Source organism: Xenopus tropicalis, chromosome 1 (genome assembly GCF_000004195.4).
Source record: "Xenopus tropicalis strain Nigerian chromosome 1, UCB_Xtro_10.0, whole genome shotgun sequence".
Taxonomy (NCBI): Eukaryota; Metazoa; Chordata; class Amphibia; order Anura; family Pipidae; genus Xenopus; species Xenopus tropicalis.
The window spans coordinates 57556997-57578177 of record NC_030677.2 but is presented as its reverse complement, the minus strand read 5'-3'; the positions used below and the strand labels follow the sequence as shown (position 1 = coordinate 57578177).

Sequence of the window (21181 nt, the reverse complement as noted above, 5' to 3'; positions counted from 1 at the left end):
TTAGGCACCCCCAAGTGACTTTAACCGCCTACCTGTTACCCCGGGCTGGTGCCCCTGTTAGGAGAGAACAGCACCAGCCCGGGGCACCTGGTTCCGTGCGCTCGCATGCGCAGTAGAGTCAATAGTGGAACTTTAACAGAGAAGTCGGCTTTTCACTCTACTGTGCCTGTCCTTAGTCCTTGCAAAACGAAGCCGGAAAGGAGGAAGCGATCGCTGCTACCCCGGGCTGGTGCTGTTTTCTCCTAACAGGGGCACCAGCCCGGGGTACAAGGTAAGCGATTAAAGTCACTTGGGGATGCCTAACATTTTGGCACCCCCAAGTGACTTAGCCTTTCCTTGTCCTTTAAGTTACAGTGTAGCATCCATTGGCAGTAAAGGCCTCAGACTTTCTGGGGCTGGGACAAGCTTGTAGATTCCATATTGTAGTTAAAGTACAGTAGTCATTTTGTGTTTTTATGCCTTATTGCACTGTAATGTATAAGGTGAAGGGTAAAATTGCCCTGTTGCTCCAGTTATGCTTATGTAAGATAAATGATGACAATAAATGTCACTATCAGTAAAATGAATAGGAAACATTGTGAACTCTAAATACATTTGCACTATATATTTAAAGGTACAGGGAACACACCAGTGGCATAACTACATACAAGCAAGAACATGTAAGTCTGCAAGGGACCAAGTAAGGACCTGCATGCAATCCATGGGGGAGGCCTAGTAAAGTCAATGAAGTCACTGGAGCACATTAAAGAGTGAACTGAAATGCATATAAATGAAAACAAATTTCCTCATATGTTAAATTTACTGTGTCCAAGTCTCTTTACAAAATGTTGTTCGCCTATATAAGAAAACGCAGGAGCGGGTTGTTGCTTATTAAGCAGAGTGTGTTTATATGTATGTTCTCCTACTGCTATTGTGTGGATTGCTTCTATCTCCTTTATAATTTGTTTCTAGCATTTAATGAAGGACAGCCTACTCCTAGTGTCACCGGTCCTCTGTTGGTTTTTATTGGACCTTTCTCAGCCTCCCATATAATTATGCTGGGGCCTTGTTTTCATGCATATGCCTCGTGTTTGAGCGATTTCACTTTATTGTACCTGGAGTCATGCTGCATTTTTGTGTTTTTAAAACCTTTCCAAAAATATCTAAAAATTGAGTTACTGTATGCATGTTGAGCCACACGTGCACCAGAATGTTTAAAAATGCATATATGATTTTTATACATTCAGCATCCATTTCAGTATATGCACATTCAATAAGGGCCATTATGGTACTAGCACAATCTATTTTAGAGGTATTATTATTCCAATCATTCACTCACAGGACATTACTGAGTGAGACTGCTGCATATCATATCTTTGGTCCATCTACTTGCATCCTATAGGCTGTAAGTATGGTTGGACTGGTTGGGTCACATATTAGTTAGTTCAGACTATTTCTCACACAACGCCAAAGCAGTAGTCTAAAAAAGGCACCCGCTGCCCAGCATAGGGAGAACGTGGCTGCAGCTCTCTATGGGGCAACTGAATACCACCCATCATTGCAATTACTAGTACTGTGGCTTTAGTTGCCTTGTTTAGTTTTGCGGACAAAATAACAGCATAAGCATTAGGTACAAACTAGTTTCCTACACAAAAATGAAAGCCTTGGTTGTTAATCATACATTCATTCTCTGTTATAGTATGAATGAGCAAGTGAATACAAACATACGCTGCCTTATAAAACTGCACAGCACATTTTATATTCATAATTACAGCTAAAAATGTGCTTCATGTGTTGCCTCTGTTGTACAAAATAAAGTTTTATGTAAAAAAAGAAGTCTCTGCTCCGTACACTGATATTTAAAAACAAATTGTAAATCTATTCCCAAATAATGACATTTAATGAGTTCTTTAGATATGTTTGTGCTTATGTGTGATGTGTACTGCCTTGTGTAAAGGATCCACAAGGATAAAAAAAACCTCAGGTCAGTCTGACTCCTTCAGTTAATTTAACTTCTATTCTCTGCTCCTTAGCAGTACTGAGGGTCTATCAGATATGCCTCCATAAGGTTCTAATCTTGCAAGGAACAAACATGGAGTGGCTTTGACACCCTAACATGTTGTTAGGGTGTTTGACTTCCTCTCAGAAAAATCCTTCATTTGTGGCCAGAGTCTGTAGCTCTCTCCAGCTCCCCTCCCTTAGGAATGTGTGATCTGAGCTATAACGGCAAGACTGCAAACAGAAAGTTATTTAAAATGACAGCTGCTGTCTTCAGCAAACAGGGAAAGCTTCTAGGGCTCTTTACTCAGGTATGGCAATGCTTTCTGCAGAATAAATATATTGTTCTAGGTGGCACTAATGTGGCGAATCTATTGGCAGTAAAATGCCAAAATGACTTTCCTCCTCCTTTAAGAAATAACAAAAACCCATACTTTTCGTGGTTATTACAACAGGCCAAAACATATGTTCAGCACAGGGTATACTTACTGCATTTATGTTGATTAGGGGGTATACTGCCCCTTTAACCAAAAAGGAAAACATAACCAACTTACTATATCTCCTATACCAATTGTTTTCCAATGTATGAAAAACAATATCCTCCAGCCTATAACGTGTTAGGGAACTGATATATTCCAGTATATATGCACTGCAGGTATGCTGACATTCTCTAAGGCAGCCCTGAACCACATATATTGCCGTTTAAGGCTACCTTTTCTTTAAGTTTATTATAATTTTAAAGGGGTAGTTTAAGTTAACTTTTAGTATGTCATAGAATGGCAAATTCTTAGCAACTTTTCATTTGGTCTTCATTTTTTTTTATCTATAGTTTTTGAATTATTTGCCTTCTTTGGACTGTTTCCAGTTGTCAAATGAGGGGGGGGGGGGAAGACACAGACCCTGTTTTTATTATTATTAATATTATTATTGTTTCTATTTAGGCCCTCTCCTATTCATATTCCCGTCTCTCATTCAAAGCATTGCCTGGCTCTTAAGTAATTTAGACCCTAGCAACCACGTCACTCTCTACGTCTGTGATCCCCAACCAGTGGCTCATGAGCAACATATAGCTCACCAACCCCTTTCATGTTGCTCCCAGTGGCCTCAAAGTAGATGCCATTTTTAAATTTGTGGCTTGGAGGCAAGTTTTGGAAGCACAGAGACACATTGTGTGTTTTACTCCAAGCAGAGCCTCCTGCAGGCCAGCAGTCCACATGGAGCTACCAATTAGCCAATCACAGCCCTTATTATGTATCCCAAAAGAACTCTATTCATGCTTGAGTGGGTTACCAACACTTTTTAAATTTGAGTATGGCTATCACTGTTGTCATAAAATGGCTACTACAAACACAGGTCACTTGCACTCTTGCCTACATGGTCAGAAACTCATTCAACTGATTAGATATTTTACTTCAAAGTACAAAAATGAGGCCACACCAAAACATTTAGTTGCCATAAACACAGCAAAGCAATACTGGCTTTTCAAAAGTAACAAAATATATACAGTTTATTTGCTTAAAACCACAAGACTTCCTTTAAGATGACAATTGCTTTGTAAGAATTGAGTCATCTCACTGCAATGGTCTTGTTAGTGCCATGCTGATACTGCTGTTCTGGAACTGAACCTCAAGCAAGAGCTCCTCCCCTTCCAGCACACTCATAGGGGTCTCCAGCACATACGCTGCCTGTTTCCAATGTGATGCCTCACTGGATGTGTCTAGGGTAATGGCTTCATCAAGGTGTATGTGGTACCAGAATGGGACAGCGGTTACCTGGCCAGATCTACAGATATTCACCTGCAGGGAAGAACAGAGTGAAAAAAAACAAACTGACAACGTTACATCTGATTCTGAAAGTGATACAGACACTAAAAAACGACTCTTCAATATATTAATGTACATTAAAAATTACCTATAGGTCATGTTGATCGGTTTGTTCCTAAACCTGACTGTCCCTTCTCAACCTGTCAGTTATAGGTTCGAATGCTAAAGGACTACTGCTGCACAAATATGTCAGCCCCCTCAGAGGAACATGGGGATCAGATAGGTAATGTAAAAGAATGAGGCAAAATTACAAATATCATGCAAAGACAATGTTATGATGTTAATTTCTGGTGTCTCTTTAAGCCAGTTCCACAGGGGGTGGATTCAGGCTGTGTCAGAGAACAGTTTTGTGCCGAATTTCTTAGTATGGCTGCACCCAGGCCAATGGCTCCAATTGCAGCCACGTGTATCAGGGTGGATTCTCGGCCTGCATTTAGTGCAGTGCGGCACTAGGACTTTAACTGTTTATCTTCCCTTAAAGAGAAAGTTTACATTCTATCTTGAATGATCTATACTTTTAGTGATTCATTTTTCATTCTACCCCTTGTTCCTGAAACTAAAAAAGTCAAAAAGGTAATGTAGCATTTTAAATGGGTCACTATACCATTTATTTTACAATGAGGTCTCAAGTAGGTGCGGTCACTAAACATCAGCATGGCCCATGTAACACTTACCATACACTGAGTATGGTATCTATATAGGCATATAAACACCTGCACTAAGGATTGTATGTCCGTTTATATATTTGTGTGAACATGCTATTTTGTTACGTTTGTGTAATTTATTGCCCTTTTGCCTCATTGTGCACTTATCTTTTGACAAAGAATTTCAGTTATAAGCAAGATGCAAACTTGAAATATACTGATGTCTTATAAACATATCTTAAAGATATATCTATATATACTTAGGGTTTATAAGTTGGTTCATGCCTTTTTAAAGATGAATGAAAGTGTAGGCCTGTACCTTTCAAGGTGCAATTTCAATGCCCTGAAAGGAGAAGCTACTCTGTTACACAAGCAGCCCTTCAAAATTGTGTCCTGTGAAGGGTGGATCATTCCTAGCCTGTTTAGGGTACCCCCAGTTATCCCTTCCTGCATGTTTAAAATTCCTGATCAATCAACGCTCACTTAAACAACATACAGAATAGGAGTGTGCGGAGATCAATTTTTATTACATAATCTAGTTCCTGGTAATATGTGAGAGATGTGACAGCTGGGTGTGTAACAAGGTAATATGGAGCAAGGAATGGTGTGAATAATTGTCCAGTGTATTCCAATATGGCAATGCACATTCAGTATCATCCACACATTAGACTTTATTAAAAACAAGTTTCTATTGGCTTTGTTATTCCATTAAAAACAGTGGAGCAACTGTGTATTACCACAGTTTCAACTGTGTATAGCATGGCAACAAGTCAGCAGTTAGATCTCATCTGGCACCCATTGGATTGAAAACACACTTCTATTTATTTGCTGTGGCCTGTAATTAAAAGTAACATGATTAAGTAGGCTGCAGTGTAACACTGAAACAATCTTACCTTGATTCTCATTACAGAGCTGCTCAGATTGTTTGTATAGGGATTCATTAGATCCAGCCTTAGCAGTTCAAATGTTTCACTTAAGGGGATACAGGGTACAGTAGAGAGGTTCAAAAATACATGGACAGGAACCTTCGAAAAACAATATGAGAAAATAAACAATACATGTAAAACTGACAGCGAAACAAAACTTTGCTCTGTCTGGCTGTACAGACATAATGGGCTGTATCACACTTCCATATTTGCACAGCAAAAACATAAAACCCCATTTCCAGTACTCTAGGAGGATTTCTGTCCTGCCTCCAGTAGAAGCACAGGCCTTGCTCCACCATATGAAAAAGTGGAGAAAACATCCCATTTGCCATGGGCATTATCCACTTCTGTTCTGGATGAAAATATTTAACAGACTGCAGTGGAATAAGTAATAGGTTAAATCTAGGTACCTTGAATCGATTGATAGCAGGTGCTATAAGAAAGCCTAGAGTAGGCTCGGTGCCTTGGACAGAGCCCTCCTGCAGTAATGTCTTTGATTCTACCAGCATCCCTTGCATTACCACTGCATGGGGAAATATGTTGCCTCCTGGCTGTAGCAGACACCTAAAGGCAACACAAAAAATAACTATTTTAAAACCAGAACAAAACACAACTGTGGTTTTATATCCACTACAACAAATATAATCTAAACGCTTTGAATACATAAGGCCTCTGGATATAGGGCTAAGCATTTGATATTGAGAAGGGCCACTCCACTAACTGGCAGAAATGTGCAAATCAGTCTTTGCAGCAGCCAGCTTCATTTGACTATGTGAATTACAAAGAGATGTTCAGATTCCTATTACAAAATAAAAAATTATACATGGATATGACTAAATTGCTCTACTGATTTCATTATAGGGATGAAGCACTGGTATGTATAACACTTATTTGGAAAATTTTACTTGTAGCCTAGAATGTATACACAGTGTAACAGCTCCCACTAATGTGTTTACATCACAGTATACTACAAAAAACACAAGTACAAAAAGTTATACCCTATTTTATACTCTAAAGGTAATGGCTGACTGTACTACTTAGAGAACCACTTGAAGTGAAAACGCAGCTGTCACAGAAGCCCACTATTGACTTCAAAGTAAATGGCCTAATGTGCACTGCAGTTTAATATGGAATTTTTTCTACCTGGCTATTGCAGCTTTCTCTAATAAGTCTTGTCGAATCAGACCACAGGTCTCAATCACATCAAGAATTATGATGCTCCACATCTTGTCAGACTTTGGCTTCTGTAAAGAATCATCATCTGTTTCCAGCTGGCTTAGACAAAATTCCAGGAACTCATTATTGAGACCATTAATCACAGAGAGTTTCTCCAAAGCTACTCTGTGTTGTTCCTTCTCAGCTGAACTGTAGGCCTTCACCTTTCCAAGCTTCACAGCAATAAGAGGCAAAATGGAAAACCCTTCTGATACATCCAGGAGATGCAAACTATTTTCAGCCACAGGCTCTGCAAGATTCATTTGTTCCCCTTGGGAATTCCTAACAACTGAACAGCTTTCCTTTGGTTCCAGTGAGGAGATGACCTTGCTGATGGCTGCTCTGAAGCTCTCATGGTAGATGGTATTATTAAGTAAGGCAACTTCTCCAGGTTCCAGGATGCAAAGTTCCTGCATGGTATCTTTATTGGCGGTAGTGTGAAGATTGGCCAACGCATCACAGATATCGGACTCATTTCCCATGACCATGTTTTCAGCTTGATCACAACTAGACTCACTAATGACAGTAGAAAGGTCTAATCTTAGGTAACAATCTGGGCAGGAAACATCCACTACAATTGTATCCCCTGTGTTGACATAACAGCTTTCATCTGCAATAATGTGAAGATAGAGAGTTATAAAGTTAAAATACCATAAATATATTAAATATTAAGGTTATTAGCAAACTATCTATTCTATATATGGGGATAAGCAATCCGGACCGCCAACTAGCAGCAAATAGAAAAGGGAACATGTAAGCAATATAAGGAAATGTTGTTACTTGCAGATATTTAATTATCACTATTTAACTAAGCATATGCTCTTACTTGCAGATATTTACTTACCAGGGAGTTTCTGCACAGGGAAGACTGCCTGTTCCCAGCAAGTTTCCTCACTGGGCCCTGTGGATAAGCTGTGTTCATCATCAAGCTGAAGCAAAAACCAAGCTATAAAGCAGTCAAACTGTCCTTGCTGGTAGACAGGTACAGATATCCTTTTGCTTGTTCCAGAGGCAATATACTCTAATGCCTGAAAATGACGAAGAATGCACAGTCACAATCTGTCAAACAGATAAAACTATTCTGTAATGTTTTATACATTTAAGTTGTGCATTTGAGTAGGAACAACTTTCTGTACGGACATGGAAAATCTGTATAAGTACATTTTGGAGTAAAGTGGATTTTAGTTATTTGTACAAGCAGGTAATGGTCTCCATAATCTGTAGATAAAATGGTTGATGCAAAGCTGTTCCCACTGGGATGAAATGTTGTGGGAACTTGCAGATACCAGCAAAGAAATCTTTGCTGTTGGGAGCTAATGAGTGCTGCTTTTTGAGGCAAAAAGTAAATGTTAGCAGATGAAACTCTCAGGTTGATCTGCAAGCAACTACACCCACTTACTATGCAATAATGGCAGGTAAGAGCACTGGTTGTAGTATCAAGTGCAGCTGCGAGGTCCCACTGCCGAAGTATTAGGTCAGTTATGCATAAACACACAATACAGGTATATGGTGCAAATAGTGCATTTATTACAAGTACTATGTGGCAATAAGGTATTGTCCTTAAAGCCATGTGGCACTTTTAATAAATAAACTATTCACATACTGCTGTTTTTGTCATTGTCCCTCCTGCTTTTTCTCCCCTTGTCACAATAACCACACATTTATTCCATTAAGACTTCCTATACAATTAAATCTTTATACTAAAGGCCCGGTGGAGCAGCCATGTTTACCTGAAGACTGTTGAAATCTACTGTCATAACCTGGAAGGGTTGACTCAAAGCTTTATATCCTCCTGGGACTCTGCTCATTTTTTCAGTTGTATATGGCTCAGTTACATCATCAGGTCCGTGACTGCAATGTAAAGCACTGCAGAACTTTACTTCTTCTCCTAATCTGATACCAGCAACTTCACTCACACTCACACTGGAGGTAAAAAGTAAAATTAAATACAGTTACTTAAGAGTTTGTATAGAACTGAAATACATTGTGCAGAGTATTGATCCTTTAGTGCAGACAATAGCTACCTGCTACAGTGCAACACAGGTAATCTTCAGCTATGGGCTACCTGTGATAGGCGATATACACAGGTTAATTTCCTCCTGTTTACTATCTTGTAAGTATTTTTTGCTTTTTATAGAACTGAAAGATGAGTTTGGCATATCAGTATATTAAATGCAACCTCACCTAGAACAAAGGACTGGTGTATACAATATTCCTTCTGCTGTATTACTGTATCTACTTTGACCAATGCATTTTTGTATGCCTAGTCTAGAGCTGCAACAGAGTCTAGTGTTTGTCTGTGTATGTGGGGAAGGAGAGTATCTGTAACTGGTACCGGGAGTGTTCCCATGCACATTTGGGTTAGGGCAGTATACACCATGTCACCATGACATGCAGGGGAAAAAAAACCAAAACACAAACCATTAGTGTTATTCAATGAGTGTTATGAGTGTTTTTTTAAATTTTCCATACTTTTCTACACCTTTCCAGCTTTCAAAAAATGGGGGTCACTAATCCCAGAAGCTAAAAATAATTGCTTTGTGAGCTTACAATTTTATTACTGTTACTTTATATTCTTTATCTTTCTATTCAGTTCCTCTCCATCTTCCAGTCTCCTATTAAAACCACTGCCTGGTACTAACCAAGACACAAGCAACCAGATAGCTGCTGAAATTCCAAACTGGAGATTACTGAACAAAAAGCTAAATTACTGAAAAACCACAAAGAAAAAAAAATGAAAGCCAATTGCAAATTGTCTCAGAATATCAATGTCTATGTCATACTAATGGTAATTTAAATCACTACAATTTTTCTTACCTGTAGTGTCTTCTTATTTCTGGGCACTCTACTGCCATGCCGTATATAACAGCACTTGAAGGTATTACTTGGCCATATCCTTTAACCCTACCATCTTTAGGCTGTGCAAAAATAAAACAAAGCAAAAAGTATGATAAGCAGCAATAAAACAAACTTAATGATAACAGTCAATACACATAATTAACCCTTAGGGGCACATTTACTATGGGTCGAATCCGAGTCGAATGGAAAAAATTCGGATTGGAAACGAACGTTTTGCGACTTTTTCGTATTTTTTGCGTTTTTTTCGGCGCCTTTACGACTTTTCGGAAATTATCGCGACTTTTTCGTTACCAATATGATTTGCGCAAAAAAACGCGAGTTTTTCGTAGCCATTCCGAAAGTTGCGATTTTTTCGTAGCTTTAAAACTTGCGCGAAAAGTTGCGCTTTTTTCGTAGCGTTAAAACTTAAAAGGCGCGACGTTTTGCGCAAGTTTTAACACTACGAAAAAAATCGCAACTTTTTGCGCAAGTTTTAACGCTACGAAAAAATCGCAACTTTCGGAATGGCTACGAAAAACTCGCGTTTTTCCGCAAAAATCGTATTGGTAACGAAAAAGTCGCAATAATTTTCCGAAAAAATCGCAAAATACCGATCATTACGAAAAAAACGCAATCGGACGCATTCGGCCCGTTCGTGAGTAAGTAAATGGGCCCCTTAGTGTGCCATAACTGGCTTTTGATTTAAGCCACATGTTGCCAGTTAAAAAAGGCAGAGCAGAGATCTAGTCCTAAATGTATAATATATGGCTGAACCAAAATAGTCTTTTCATTCATGCATTTTAATATTCTATTTGGGCAGTGGCACACGGGGAGATTAGTCACCCCCTGACAAAGCTTTGTTACCACAGGCGACTAATCTCCCCACAGTGTCATCCCACTGGGTTTTCCTGAAGTTACCCGAAGTTTCCTTGAGAGGCAACTATGGTAAAACAAAGCAACACGTATGCAATCCCACCGCCGATTTAAATTCTTGCCGGTGGGATGGCATTGCGGGGAGATTGCCCGCCCACAGTAACGAATATTTGTCGCAAAGTGACTAATCTCCCTGTGTGCCACAGCCGTTACAGTATGGTGCTTTTGTAAGGGCTCTGGTACACGGGGAGATTAGTCGCCCGCGGCAAAACTCCCTGCTCGCTGGCGACTAATCTCCCCGAGTTGCCTTCCCTCTGCCATCCCACCGGCGAACATGTAAGTCGCCGGCGGGATGGCAGACGCGGCGGCGCGATTTCGCGCAAATCGCCGAAAAAGACTCGCGAGTCTTTTTCGGCGATTTCCCGAAATCGCGCCGCCGCGTCTGCCATCCCGCCGGCGACTTACATGTTCGCCGGTGGGATGGCAGAGGGAAGGCAACTCGGGGAGATTAGTCGCCCGCGAGCAGGGAGCTTTGCCGCGGGCGACTAATCTCCCCGTGTACCAGAGCCCTAAGAGTGAAGACACATGGAACTACTAGTAGCAGCTACTTGTTGTGGCTACTAAATAGACAATGCTGATCATTTACTGATAAATGTCTCTGTGTTTGTTTTAGCAGAGGCAATTCTCAGAACTGTCTATGGCAGGGTATATTCTGGTGTTTAGTAGCCGTACCAAGTAGCTGCTACTAAGTAGCTCCATATGTCTTCGCCCTTACGGCTACTAAACACCACAAAATACCCTGCCACAGATGATACTAATACTTAAACAAATGTACAGACAATTATCAGTAAATGATCAGCATTGTCTATCTTAGTAGCCGTGATTAGTAGCTGCTACTAGTAGCTCTGTGTCTTCACCCTAAAAGTTGTTTATTTGCTTTATTCACCTTATTTCCTTCCCCCCCCCCCTTTAAAAATGTATTAAAAAAACAGAAAACAGAAAAACAGACTATAAACTAAAATAAAAAATATTTTGTGAGTAGGGGTAAATATGCTTTAGAAATGTACATAATGCAATTTTATATTAATTGTTAAAAAAAACAACATTCAAGGCTACTTAAAATTTTCTTCCCCTTAAAGAATTCTTTATGTAGAAAAAGAATCCATGGCATGTCAATTTTTTTTCCTAACCTTTGGTGGTAAAAGTAGGTTTTTCCATGCATGTATTAGCGACTCCACAATACCCTCGCCAAACAAGCCTGCATCAACCGTCTCTGTAACTACCAGTGAAACCCTGTTGAGAATAAAAAGGAAAATATTTGAAAGCACTTTAATTTCACTATATGTATGTATGTATGTATTTATTTATTTTAGCCCAAACCAGTTGCATGTCTCCTAGCTATCTCCAGTTGGATGAACCAACGCCACCTCAAACTGAACCTAACAAAAACTGAACTAATGATCTTTCTGCCTAAGCCCGGTCATACTCCCCCCTTTTCTATCTCTACTGAAGGCACCCTCATCAACCCTGTCGATTCAGTGAGTTGTTTGGGGGTGATCTTTGACTCCTGTCTCTCCTTCTCTTACCATATTAACACAATTATCAAAACCTGTCAATTTTTCTTACGCAATATTGCCAAAATCCGTCCCTTTCTTTCTACTGCAACAGCTAGGCTGCTCATACATGCTCTCATCCTATCCCGACTTGACTACTGTAACCTGCTACTAACCGGCCTCCCTAACTCCCATCTTTCCCCCCTACAGTCTATATTAAATACTGCTGCCAGAATTCTCCTCCTCTCATCCAAGAGAGTTCAGGCCCTTCCCCTGTGAAAGACCTTATCGTGGCTTCCTATTAAACAAAGAATATCTTACAAACTCCTTCTCTTAACCTTCAAAGCCCTCCATTCCTCTGCTCCTCACTACATATCTTCCCTTGTGTCTTCGTATGTTCCTGGCCGACTCCTTCGTTCCTCGCAGAGCAATCGTTTGGTTGCGCCCCCCACTACTACTGCTGTTTCCCGCCTTAAACCTTTCTGCCCCCTACATTTGGAATTCCCTCCGGAGAGAATCCTCCCTCAGTCTTTTTAAAACTAAATTTAAAGACTACCTTTTGGAGCACTCACCCAGCACCTGATCTGGAAACTAGCACTTATATTGTAGTGTCACCCACTGTGACCTACAGCACTTATATTTGCCTATTTGTGTCTGTAAGTTACCCTCCCATATAGATTGTAAGCTCTACGGGGCAGGGACCTCCATCCTCTTGTGTTTTGACTCTTATTGCAACTGTATCTTTTATTTATTTGTCTTTATTGTAATACTTTGTATTTATCTATTATCTTAATAACCCCGTTTGTATTAATGTATTCTACTGTACAGTGCTGCGTACATAAGTAGCGCTTTATAAATAAAGATATACATACATACATACATACATGTCAACATAAGGGCAATAAAATGTGGCAGTTTTTTCTTGCATAATTTTCTCACCCATGGCAACATTTATAAGTGAGTGGCAGACATAACGCCTGCAATCAGGTCTGGACTGGCATCCAACTCAGTAGTCACTGTTTATGGCATCTTACAGCAGCCCCTTTGGCATTTATCAGAACCCCCAGTCCAGGCCTGCCTGCAATTGCTCCCCACTGGTTTGAGCAGCCATCTGCAATCGTAAGTGTGCTCACATGTCAATCAGTTGTTGCTCCGAAATGCCCAGAATCACTATGTGTGCCACTGCACTAACAGCAATCTTTTATATTACTCCCCAGCTCTAATGCTTAGGTCTCTTTAATTGCGTGCTTCAACTTCTTAGCATAGGGAAGAAAATGTATATTTTGAGGTTAGAAGTGTTTAAAGGACAAGGAAAGTCTAAAAACAACATGAACTCAATAACTTAGCCTTAACACAGTCCTTAACATATTTCCTGAACTCACCGTGCTGTTGCTTAATCTGGCTCTGACATGGAAAAGTCTTGTCAGTAAATGCAGTACCTGCTCTAAGCCTGTGCAGCTTCCTGTCTCACTGAACACATATTGTCCAGGACACAGACATGCTCAGTGCAGAGCAGAGAGCTCCGTTTTTTTTTTTTTTTCCTTTCAAGATCTGCAGTCTCTGAATAAATGTTTGACCCCCCTTAGCCCCGCCCACTTCACTCTACTGTCCAATCGGAATGTTCCTGTGTTTTTTCTAGTCCTGCTCGGTGCCTCTGGCTGCATTTGCTGTGCTGAAATCGACTTGGCTATCCCACAGCCCCAGTCCCTTCCCAGAGGCTATTATCCCCCCACTGCTACTATAGGCACCATCTCTCCCTACTATACCTGCTATCCCACAGCCCCAGTCCCTTCCCAGAGGCTATTATCCCACTGCTACTATAGGCACCATCTCTCCCTACTATACCTGCTATCCCACAGCCACAGTCCCACTATCCCACGCCATGCCACAGTCCCACTATCCCACAGCCACAGTCCCTCATCCCCAGCCATCCCACAGCCACAGTCCCACTATCCCACGCCATGCCACAGTCCCACTATCCCACGCCATGCCACAGTCCCACTATCCCACAGCCACAGTCCCACTATCCCACAGTCCCACTATCCCACAGCCACAGTCCCACATCCACCAGCCATCCCACTAAAACCAGCATCAAACATAATGAAAATTATTTATTAAAAATATCATTTAATCTGAGTACTTAACCCGGCTTTGTTATTTGTTTATTGTAGGCATGTGGTAGTATTACATAAATTGATACTCTTAACTAAAAAACAGTGTCAGTCCTCTGCGTGATCACTAGGCATTGCCGGGAATATAAACCTGCAGAACGCTGTGTATATATCTACTTACACGCTGGCCAAAGGAGTGCAAATATGGCTCCTTGACAGACGAGCGCGCCAGTCAGCGTTACGTCACAGGGTCACGAATCGGCGCATGCGCAGTAGGAGCAGGCGAAGGGGGAAGTGACATAGTGGAGTTTGAAAATGTCGGCGCCAAAGAAGGAACACAGGCGAATCTTCTGAGGGCTGGTGCGCCGATCTACAAGCAGCGGCTAACTTTCTAAGGTTAGCGGTTCAAGACAGGGGCTGATGCCCTTTTCAAATATGTTAATATCAATTTCTGCCTTTCCTTCTCCTTTAATCAAGGAATGTTCTGTATTTTGTTTTCATTCTTTTCCCCCTCTTGTTCAAAGGTGATGCACCTCAGTAATATTTCAATAGGAGGCTGCATGGCTGTGGGATCTTCAAGGGAGTTTTTATGTACTTCTGTGTTTCCATGGGTATTCCAGTTTATTCCCACATGCTAACACAAACATTTAGGCCGGTTAACTGGCTCTTGATACCCAACCATAGCATTTGAGTTTGAGCGACAGAGGTATCTTGTATAGATTGTAATGAGAGAGGTATCTTAGATTGCCATGAGCCACAGGCAGATACTATGATAAAATCTATGCAAAGTCCTATGTAATGTAGCAGTAATATATGTATAATAATGCTTCGTACTAAAACACCTTTCCCCACATTCTGCATACAGTCCCCCCTCAGCCTGCATAATTTACTCTACTTTCAATAAAAAAAAACAAAAAAACGTGGTATATACGCCTTTCATTTCCAAGGAACATATGAGCACTGGGGTGTTTTCTGAACAAAGATTTTTAGTGAAAATTTGTATGAAATTAAATGTGAAAAACTGGCTGTGCAAAAATGTGGGTACCCATGTAGTTTTGCAAATCTGAATGCATGTAACTGCTCAGTACTGATTACTGGCAACACCAAATTGGTTGGATTAGCTTGTTAAGCCTTGAACGTCATAGGCAGGCGTGTCCAATCATAAGAAAAGGTATTTAAGGTGGCCAATTGCAAGTTGTGCTTCTGTTTAATTCTTCTCTGAAGATTGACAGCATGGGATCTTCAAAGCAACTCTCAAAAGACCTGAAAACAAAGATTGTTCAGTATCATGGTTTAGGCGAAGGTTACAAAAAGCTATCTCAGAGGTTTAAACTGTCAGTTTCATCTGTAAGTAATGTAACAAAAAAAAAAAAAAAAAAAAGGTCTGAAAGGCCAAGAAATATACAGAAGCGGCATATGCGGAGGATTGTGAGAATGTTACAGACAACCCAAAGATCACCTCCAAAGACCTGCAAAAACATCTTGCTGAAGATGGTGTATCTGTACATCGTTCTACAATTCAGCACAATTTGCACAAAGAACATCTGTATGGCAGGGTGATGAGAAAGAAGTAATTTCTGCACTCATGCAACAAACAGTCGCTTGTTGTATGCAAAAGCTCATTTAGACAAGTCATTTTGGAACAAAGTGCTTTGGACTGATGAGACAAAAATCAAGTTATCTGCTCATAACAAAAAGCGCTTTGTATGGCGGTAGAAGAACCTTGCAATCCAAGAAAAACACTTGCTACCTACTGTCAAATTTGGTAGAGGTTCCATCATGCTGTGGGGCTGTGTGGCTAGTTCAGGGACTGGGGCCCTTGTTAAAGTGGAGGGTGGGATGAATTCAACCCAATATCAAATTCTTCAGGATAATGTTCAAGCATCAGTCACAAAGTTGCACAGGGGTTGGATATTCCAACAAGACAATGACCCTAAACACAGTTGGAAACCTACAAAGGCATTTATGTAGAGGGAGAAGTACAACATTCTGGAATGGCCGTCATGGTCCCCCGACTTGAATATCATCGAAAATCTATGGGATGATTTGAAGCAGGCTGTCCGTGCCAACCATCCAGAATCCAGACACTCATCAAAGGCTATAGGAGGTATCTAGAGGCTGTTACATTTACAAAAGGAGGCTCAACTAAGTACTGATGTTGGGGTGCCCACATTTATGCACCTGTCTAATTTTGTTATGATGCATATTGTATATTTTCTTTTAATCCAATAAACTTTATGTCACTGCTGAAATACTACTGTTTCTATTTAAGAGAGTATTTTTTGAGTGCAAGTTACTTCTGCTGTCTATACTATAAAAACTAGAGTTGTAGTGTGCCTTAAATGTGGTTTTATTATGAACACTTGGCAATCTGTAACCCTTTTATAGTTGCTCTTGACCTTTTAGATAAATCTCCAATAATTTTTCTTTTATGTTCATCATGTTGGAAGGGACAGCCTGCCCTAAGCAGCATCTTGGTACACTTTTCATTTTATAATTATTATTTTGACTATGCTTTTACGAATACTGAAAGCCTTGCACGCTTGCATTACTATACACATTTACAAAACTAATAATCTGAAACTTATTTGCGATCATAACTGAATGAACTGAAGAAGAAACAAAGTGCTAAATATAAGCTGGCTATGATTTAACACAATTCAGAATGGTGCGTAATTTATATATATATAGCAGTTGGTTATTCCTTTGCTTACAAGAGATAAGTAAACAGAATATTGAAACTACAATTATATGTCTTTTTAAAAGACATTCTGACAGTGTTTACAGATAGCTCATTGACATACACTGTATATGAAATGGTATATCATGTATAAGATTTTTGCAATTCTAGTGCAATAGTACATTATAAACCACTTAATTTCTAGCGGCTGCCCAAACAAATGTGGCCAGTCTGGGTCTTTTCGCTCGCACTGTGTGATGCCCCTGCATTTTCGAATGTATAATTTAGATGATTATATGCTCTACTGGCTCCAACACCAATACTGTTCTTTCTTTGCTCGTTTTCCTTTCAACTTATTGCTGTTTGTAAAAGTTTAAAATGCAAAACAAAAACCTTTTAATTACTCAAATATTGCCATAAATTCATTATCCAGGTTACAATTACCTTTCAGGGATGTGTTCTGGGATTTGTATATCATGGGACTTCATGTGCAATAGCTTGATTTGCCCATCCATTTGATTGGCTGTCAATACTTCACAAGCAAGCTCATACATGGTTTTGGACAGCTCACAAGCATATGTATATGAAGCTCCAGCTTTTTTAGCAAACATGCTAGGGGGAAAAAAAAAGATGAGCACATTAAATTTCTAAGATACAATAATTTTAACTTGTAAATTCAATGAAAAAAAGAAACACAAAATACCTTAAAATTCCAGTGCCAGTTCCAATATCAAGTACAGTTTTGCAACCATTCTGAATAGCATTTTGGATAGCTTCCTGATACATCAGGTTTCTCTTTGTGTCATTGAGCATGATAAAATGCCAGCGCTCTATCAACCAGTTTGCTACACGGTAGAAGTTTTCCTTGGCCTCAGCAGAGCTTGGGTTCAGCTTCAGTGCCTTGTAGAAATAACCAGCTGCTTCATCTCGGAAGCCCAGCCTAACAGCATACAAAAAGAGAGTGCTGCTCTGGTAACTGTTCAAAGTACAGTTGTAAAAGGCTTTTTTTTTATATTACTTTGTTATATTCTGTTTAGGGTTGGTATTAGGTTATACAAGTAAAATGTTGAATTTATGAACAGGTGTAATTTTGACTTTTTTTCCTTACACAGAAGGAAAAGCTAATTGTACGCACAGGGTTTTCGTCTCCATATTGTTGAATCTGTGTTTGAATAAGCAGCATATATGACAAATATGATTCAGAGATATTACCTCTGCTTTATAATAATTTTTAAATAAATTTGCTCTTTCTGGTGTCACAAAATACCATGATAATAAAATGATTCTACAGCTGTGAAATTATGGTTATATTAAAAAGAATAAAATTGAAAGCCATAGAACATAGTTTTCACCTGAATACCAACAAATGATGCCCGCAGAAAAGCATACTGATAAAACCTGGATTGTATGGCATTTAAATTTGTTAGACTGTGGATTCTAAATTAAACCATGCAGGGAAAATTGTCCTACTTTTGGGCAGCCTTTAGCCTTTTGCTGAGACAGAAATATTGTGTGGCAATTTAATATACATATATATATATATATATATATATATATATATATATATATATATATATATATACTGTATATATAGCAATAAATATTCTGTGGCCGGCACACCCTTTAAAATTGTCATAAGTTTATTTAACACATATTGTTTTAAAAGAATCCGACGTTTCGGTCCTCAATAGAACCTTTCTCAAGAGGATCGAAACGTCAGATTCTTTTAATACAATTTGTCTTAAATAAACTTATGACAATTTTAAATGGTTTGCCAGCCACGGAATATTTATTGCTGAATACTTAAAATTTGGCTGTGCACCCCACAAAGTTATGAGCTTTGGAGTGCAGACACTATAAGGATTGATATATTATATTATATATATAGTAGTAGAGGATGATGGCACTCAGAGGTAAAATATAAAAAATGAGAAATCACATATCAAATGCGAATTTGGAGCCCCTGACGAAAGTCCAAGTAATGGACTGAAATGTTGGACTAAAAAAGCCTCACCATTCGCATTTAATATGTAATTTCTCATTTTTTACCTCTGATGTGCAAATCCTTTGAGTGCCGTCATCCTCTACTACTGCGAAAATCCTAAGCTCTGGCACCAAGGTATCGCTAAGGTATATGGGTGTGCTCCCCACTTTGGACTATATTATATATATATATATATATATATATATATATATATATATATATTTTATATATACACACACACACACATACATATAATTTAGTATACTTTAACTTATTATATTTAATTCTTTGTAATAAGCTTTTAGTTCTGCAACTCTCCAATCCTGAATTGATTGCATCCCACTTACCTTGGCAACCAGGCAGTGTCTTCAATAGCAGACTGGAGGCAAATAGGAAAATTTAAATTATACAAAATGATGTAATTTAGCCTCAGGATTGCTGGACCTGGAAGCATTTTTAAATTTAGGACAGAGAGTATCACTGTCTATGTTAAAATAAAATTACATTTTAAGGCCGACTCTCCTTTAAATGTAAGCAGCACACAATCTGATATCCCATCAATGTCACTGGGCTGCCCACATGCTGACCACTTAATTTCCACACATATGCGGATGCTCAAATTCTAATTAATCAAACTGGTTGGAGCAATTTGACATTGCATGAGAAACTGAGGTGTGGCTTGTGTTGTTGGCACCCAATAACCTGCCATGTGCCAGTGAGAGACATGGGCACAAGATTTTTCTTACCATGAAACATCAGCCTACTCTTTCTCCATGGTTATAGCAGGCCTAAGTCCTGAGGCCCCACAACATACATTAATCCAATGTAACCATTAGATTCTGTTTTATTGTATACAGACTGCAGTATATGCAACACATTCTAAAAAACAACATTTTTTCTTACCTGAAGAGATGTTCGCCCATACTGTTACAAATTACATCATCTCTTGGGAAAAGCTCTAGTGCTTGCTCATAACAATTGAACAAATCTTGACTTCGATTCAAAGCATACAGCTCTTCTGCCCACTTAAATAAAGAATACTGAAACATATCCTGAAAAGCAACACACACAGTAGTTTAAATATTGCTGATAAAAAAAAACTAAGAAAAACAGATTTTAATCAACTATAAACCTTAAACATATTAATTTGACTGCTTTAGAATGTGGTGGTGACATTTCACAGACATGGACACACTGAAACGTTCCAGGTCAGGAGCAGTCAGTTGGTTTTCTATGTACTGTATATGTTGCACTTCACTGTGGCTGTAAGTTTGGACTTTCTCCAGTTACAAATGGAGGAAGGCATTGATTGTATTTAGCTAAAGCAGAAGATACACCTTACCATCTACTTTCTGCAACAATCTTACTACCATATGTGTGGTTAACTCAGTGCTCATTATCCATTTTCTGAAGTGATTTTACAGGCATGTCTGGGGAGAATACAGTGTTCATTATCTACTTTCTATAGTAAACTGACTGGCCCATTTGACTTATTGCAGCACATTTTCTTCAGTGATCTTACTGGCATGTCTGCGGTTAATGCGGTTCTCTGAAAGCATTTTCTATAGTGATCTTACTGATATATCTGGGTCATTATGGCTAAAAGAATTATAGTTATAGACTATTAGGTTATAGACTATTTGCCCCAAAATTTGTTGAAATGGCCATGTTTACTGGTTTATGAAAACTTTCCCTCAGATATTATTAGCTTTACTTACATCTCATTGTTTCACCCACCGTCATCTTCACAAACTATTTTATGGCATAAAATCTTTCTTCATCTTTAATCTTTTAATATCTATTATAATATCATAAAGTCCCCAAACACTTGGTATGACAGACTTTTTTTTCCAGGACATTCAACTGTATTGAAACTGGTACCTTTAAGGCATCCTTTTGCTCTGGAGCCAGAGTAAGCACTAGCAGAAGGTGTGCATATGCGGTGCCATAGTCCTGATTCTGCAGGCAGATCTGAGCACTTTGCAAAGACCTGGAGATGAGGCGTCTCTTGCTAGCAGCCTGGGCTGCCATTCTACCTCTCGGCTGCACTTCCTTTCCCGCCTCGTTCATTCTTTATAATGAGAATTGCTAAAAGGACAAAAAAAAAAACAAAAACAGTCATTCGTTCATCCAATCCCAGTCTTCCAGTTCAGCCAACTCCTTCTGACCGGCTATCACGCCTGTGTTCCTGTTTTAGCTCTAATTAAACAGACATCATATAGAATAATGGACACCTGACACTGCAGGACTTTGCTGCAAATGTGTCCATTGGACACTAATTCAAGTCCCCTTTTTCAAGTGAACATAATATCTGAACAAACAACATTTAAATGGTTCAACAACCCAAATCCAACCTTCCCCTTAACCCCATTGGTTCCAAGCAGTCAAAGGGGGGGTACTGCTCCAGGGCACTCAGGAGCCTGACCCCCCCCACCAAAAAATGATTTCAAAGTCCAATTATATTTTATACACGGCTTAGGAACCACCAAGCAGTTGGTCTTCCACCACAATGTAGCTTTAAAAGGAAATACATATACCAAGCAAAAGCACAATACAA

The 21181-nt window shown here is 39.4% G+C and overlaps 1 protein-coding gene across 8 annotated transcripts in view; it reads right to left on the bottom strand.

Moving 5' to 3' along the window:
• Positions 1-3366: 3366 nt before the first annotated feature.
• The window catches only part of prmt9 (protein arginine methyltransferase 9), a 31615-nt gene continuing 13800 nt past the window's right edge, over positions 3367-21181 (bottom strand). For 6 of the 8 annotated variants that reach the window (XM_018091422.1, NM_001142186.1, XM_012957564.3 and 3 more), the window contains exons 2-13: positions 20506-20712; positions 19528-19676; positions 17344-17580; positions 17085-17252; positions 11487-11589; positions 9403-9503; positions 8316-8508; positions 7430-7613; positions 6514-7195; positions 5781-5934; positions 5338-5469; positions 3367-3773 (exon numbers count right to left, since the gene is read on the bottom strand). In XM_018091422.1, the coding sequence (XP_017946911.1) occupies positions 3549-3773; positions 5338-5469; positions 5781-5934; positions 6514-7195; positions 7430-7613; positions 8316-8508; positions 9403-9503; positions 11487-11589; positions 17085-17252; positions 17344-17580; positions 19528-19676; positions 20506-20694 (2517 nt within the window). In that variant the 5' untranslated portion in view covers positions 20695-20712 and the 3' untranslated portion in view covers positions 3367-3548. Of the gene's footprint in view, positions 3774-5337; positions 5470-5780; positions 5935-6513; positions 7196-7429; positions 7614-8315; positions 8509-9402; positions 9504-11486; positions 11590-12788; positions 13143-15005; positions 15133-17084; positions 17253-17343; positions 17581-19527; positions 19677-20505; positions 20713-21181 lie in introns of those variants that run through there. The other 2 variants (XM_031896441.1, XM_031896442.1) reach the window with 2 other exon arrangements.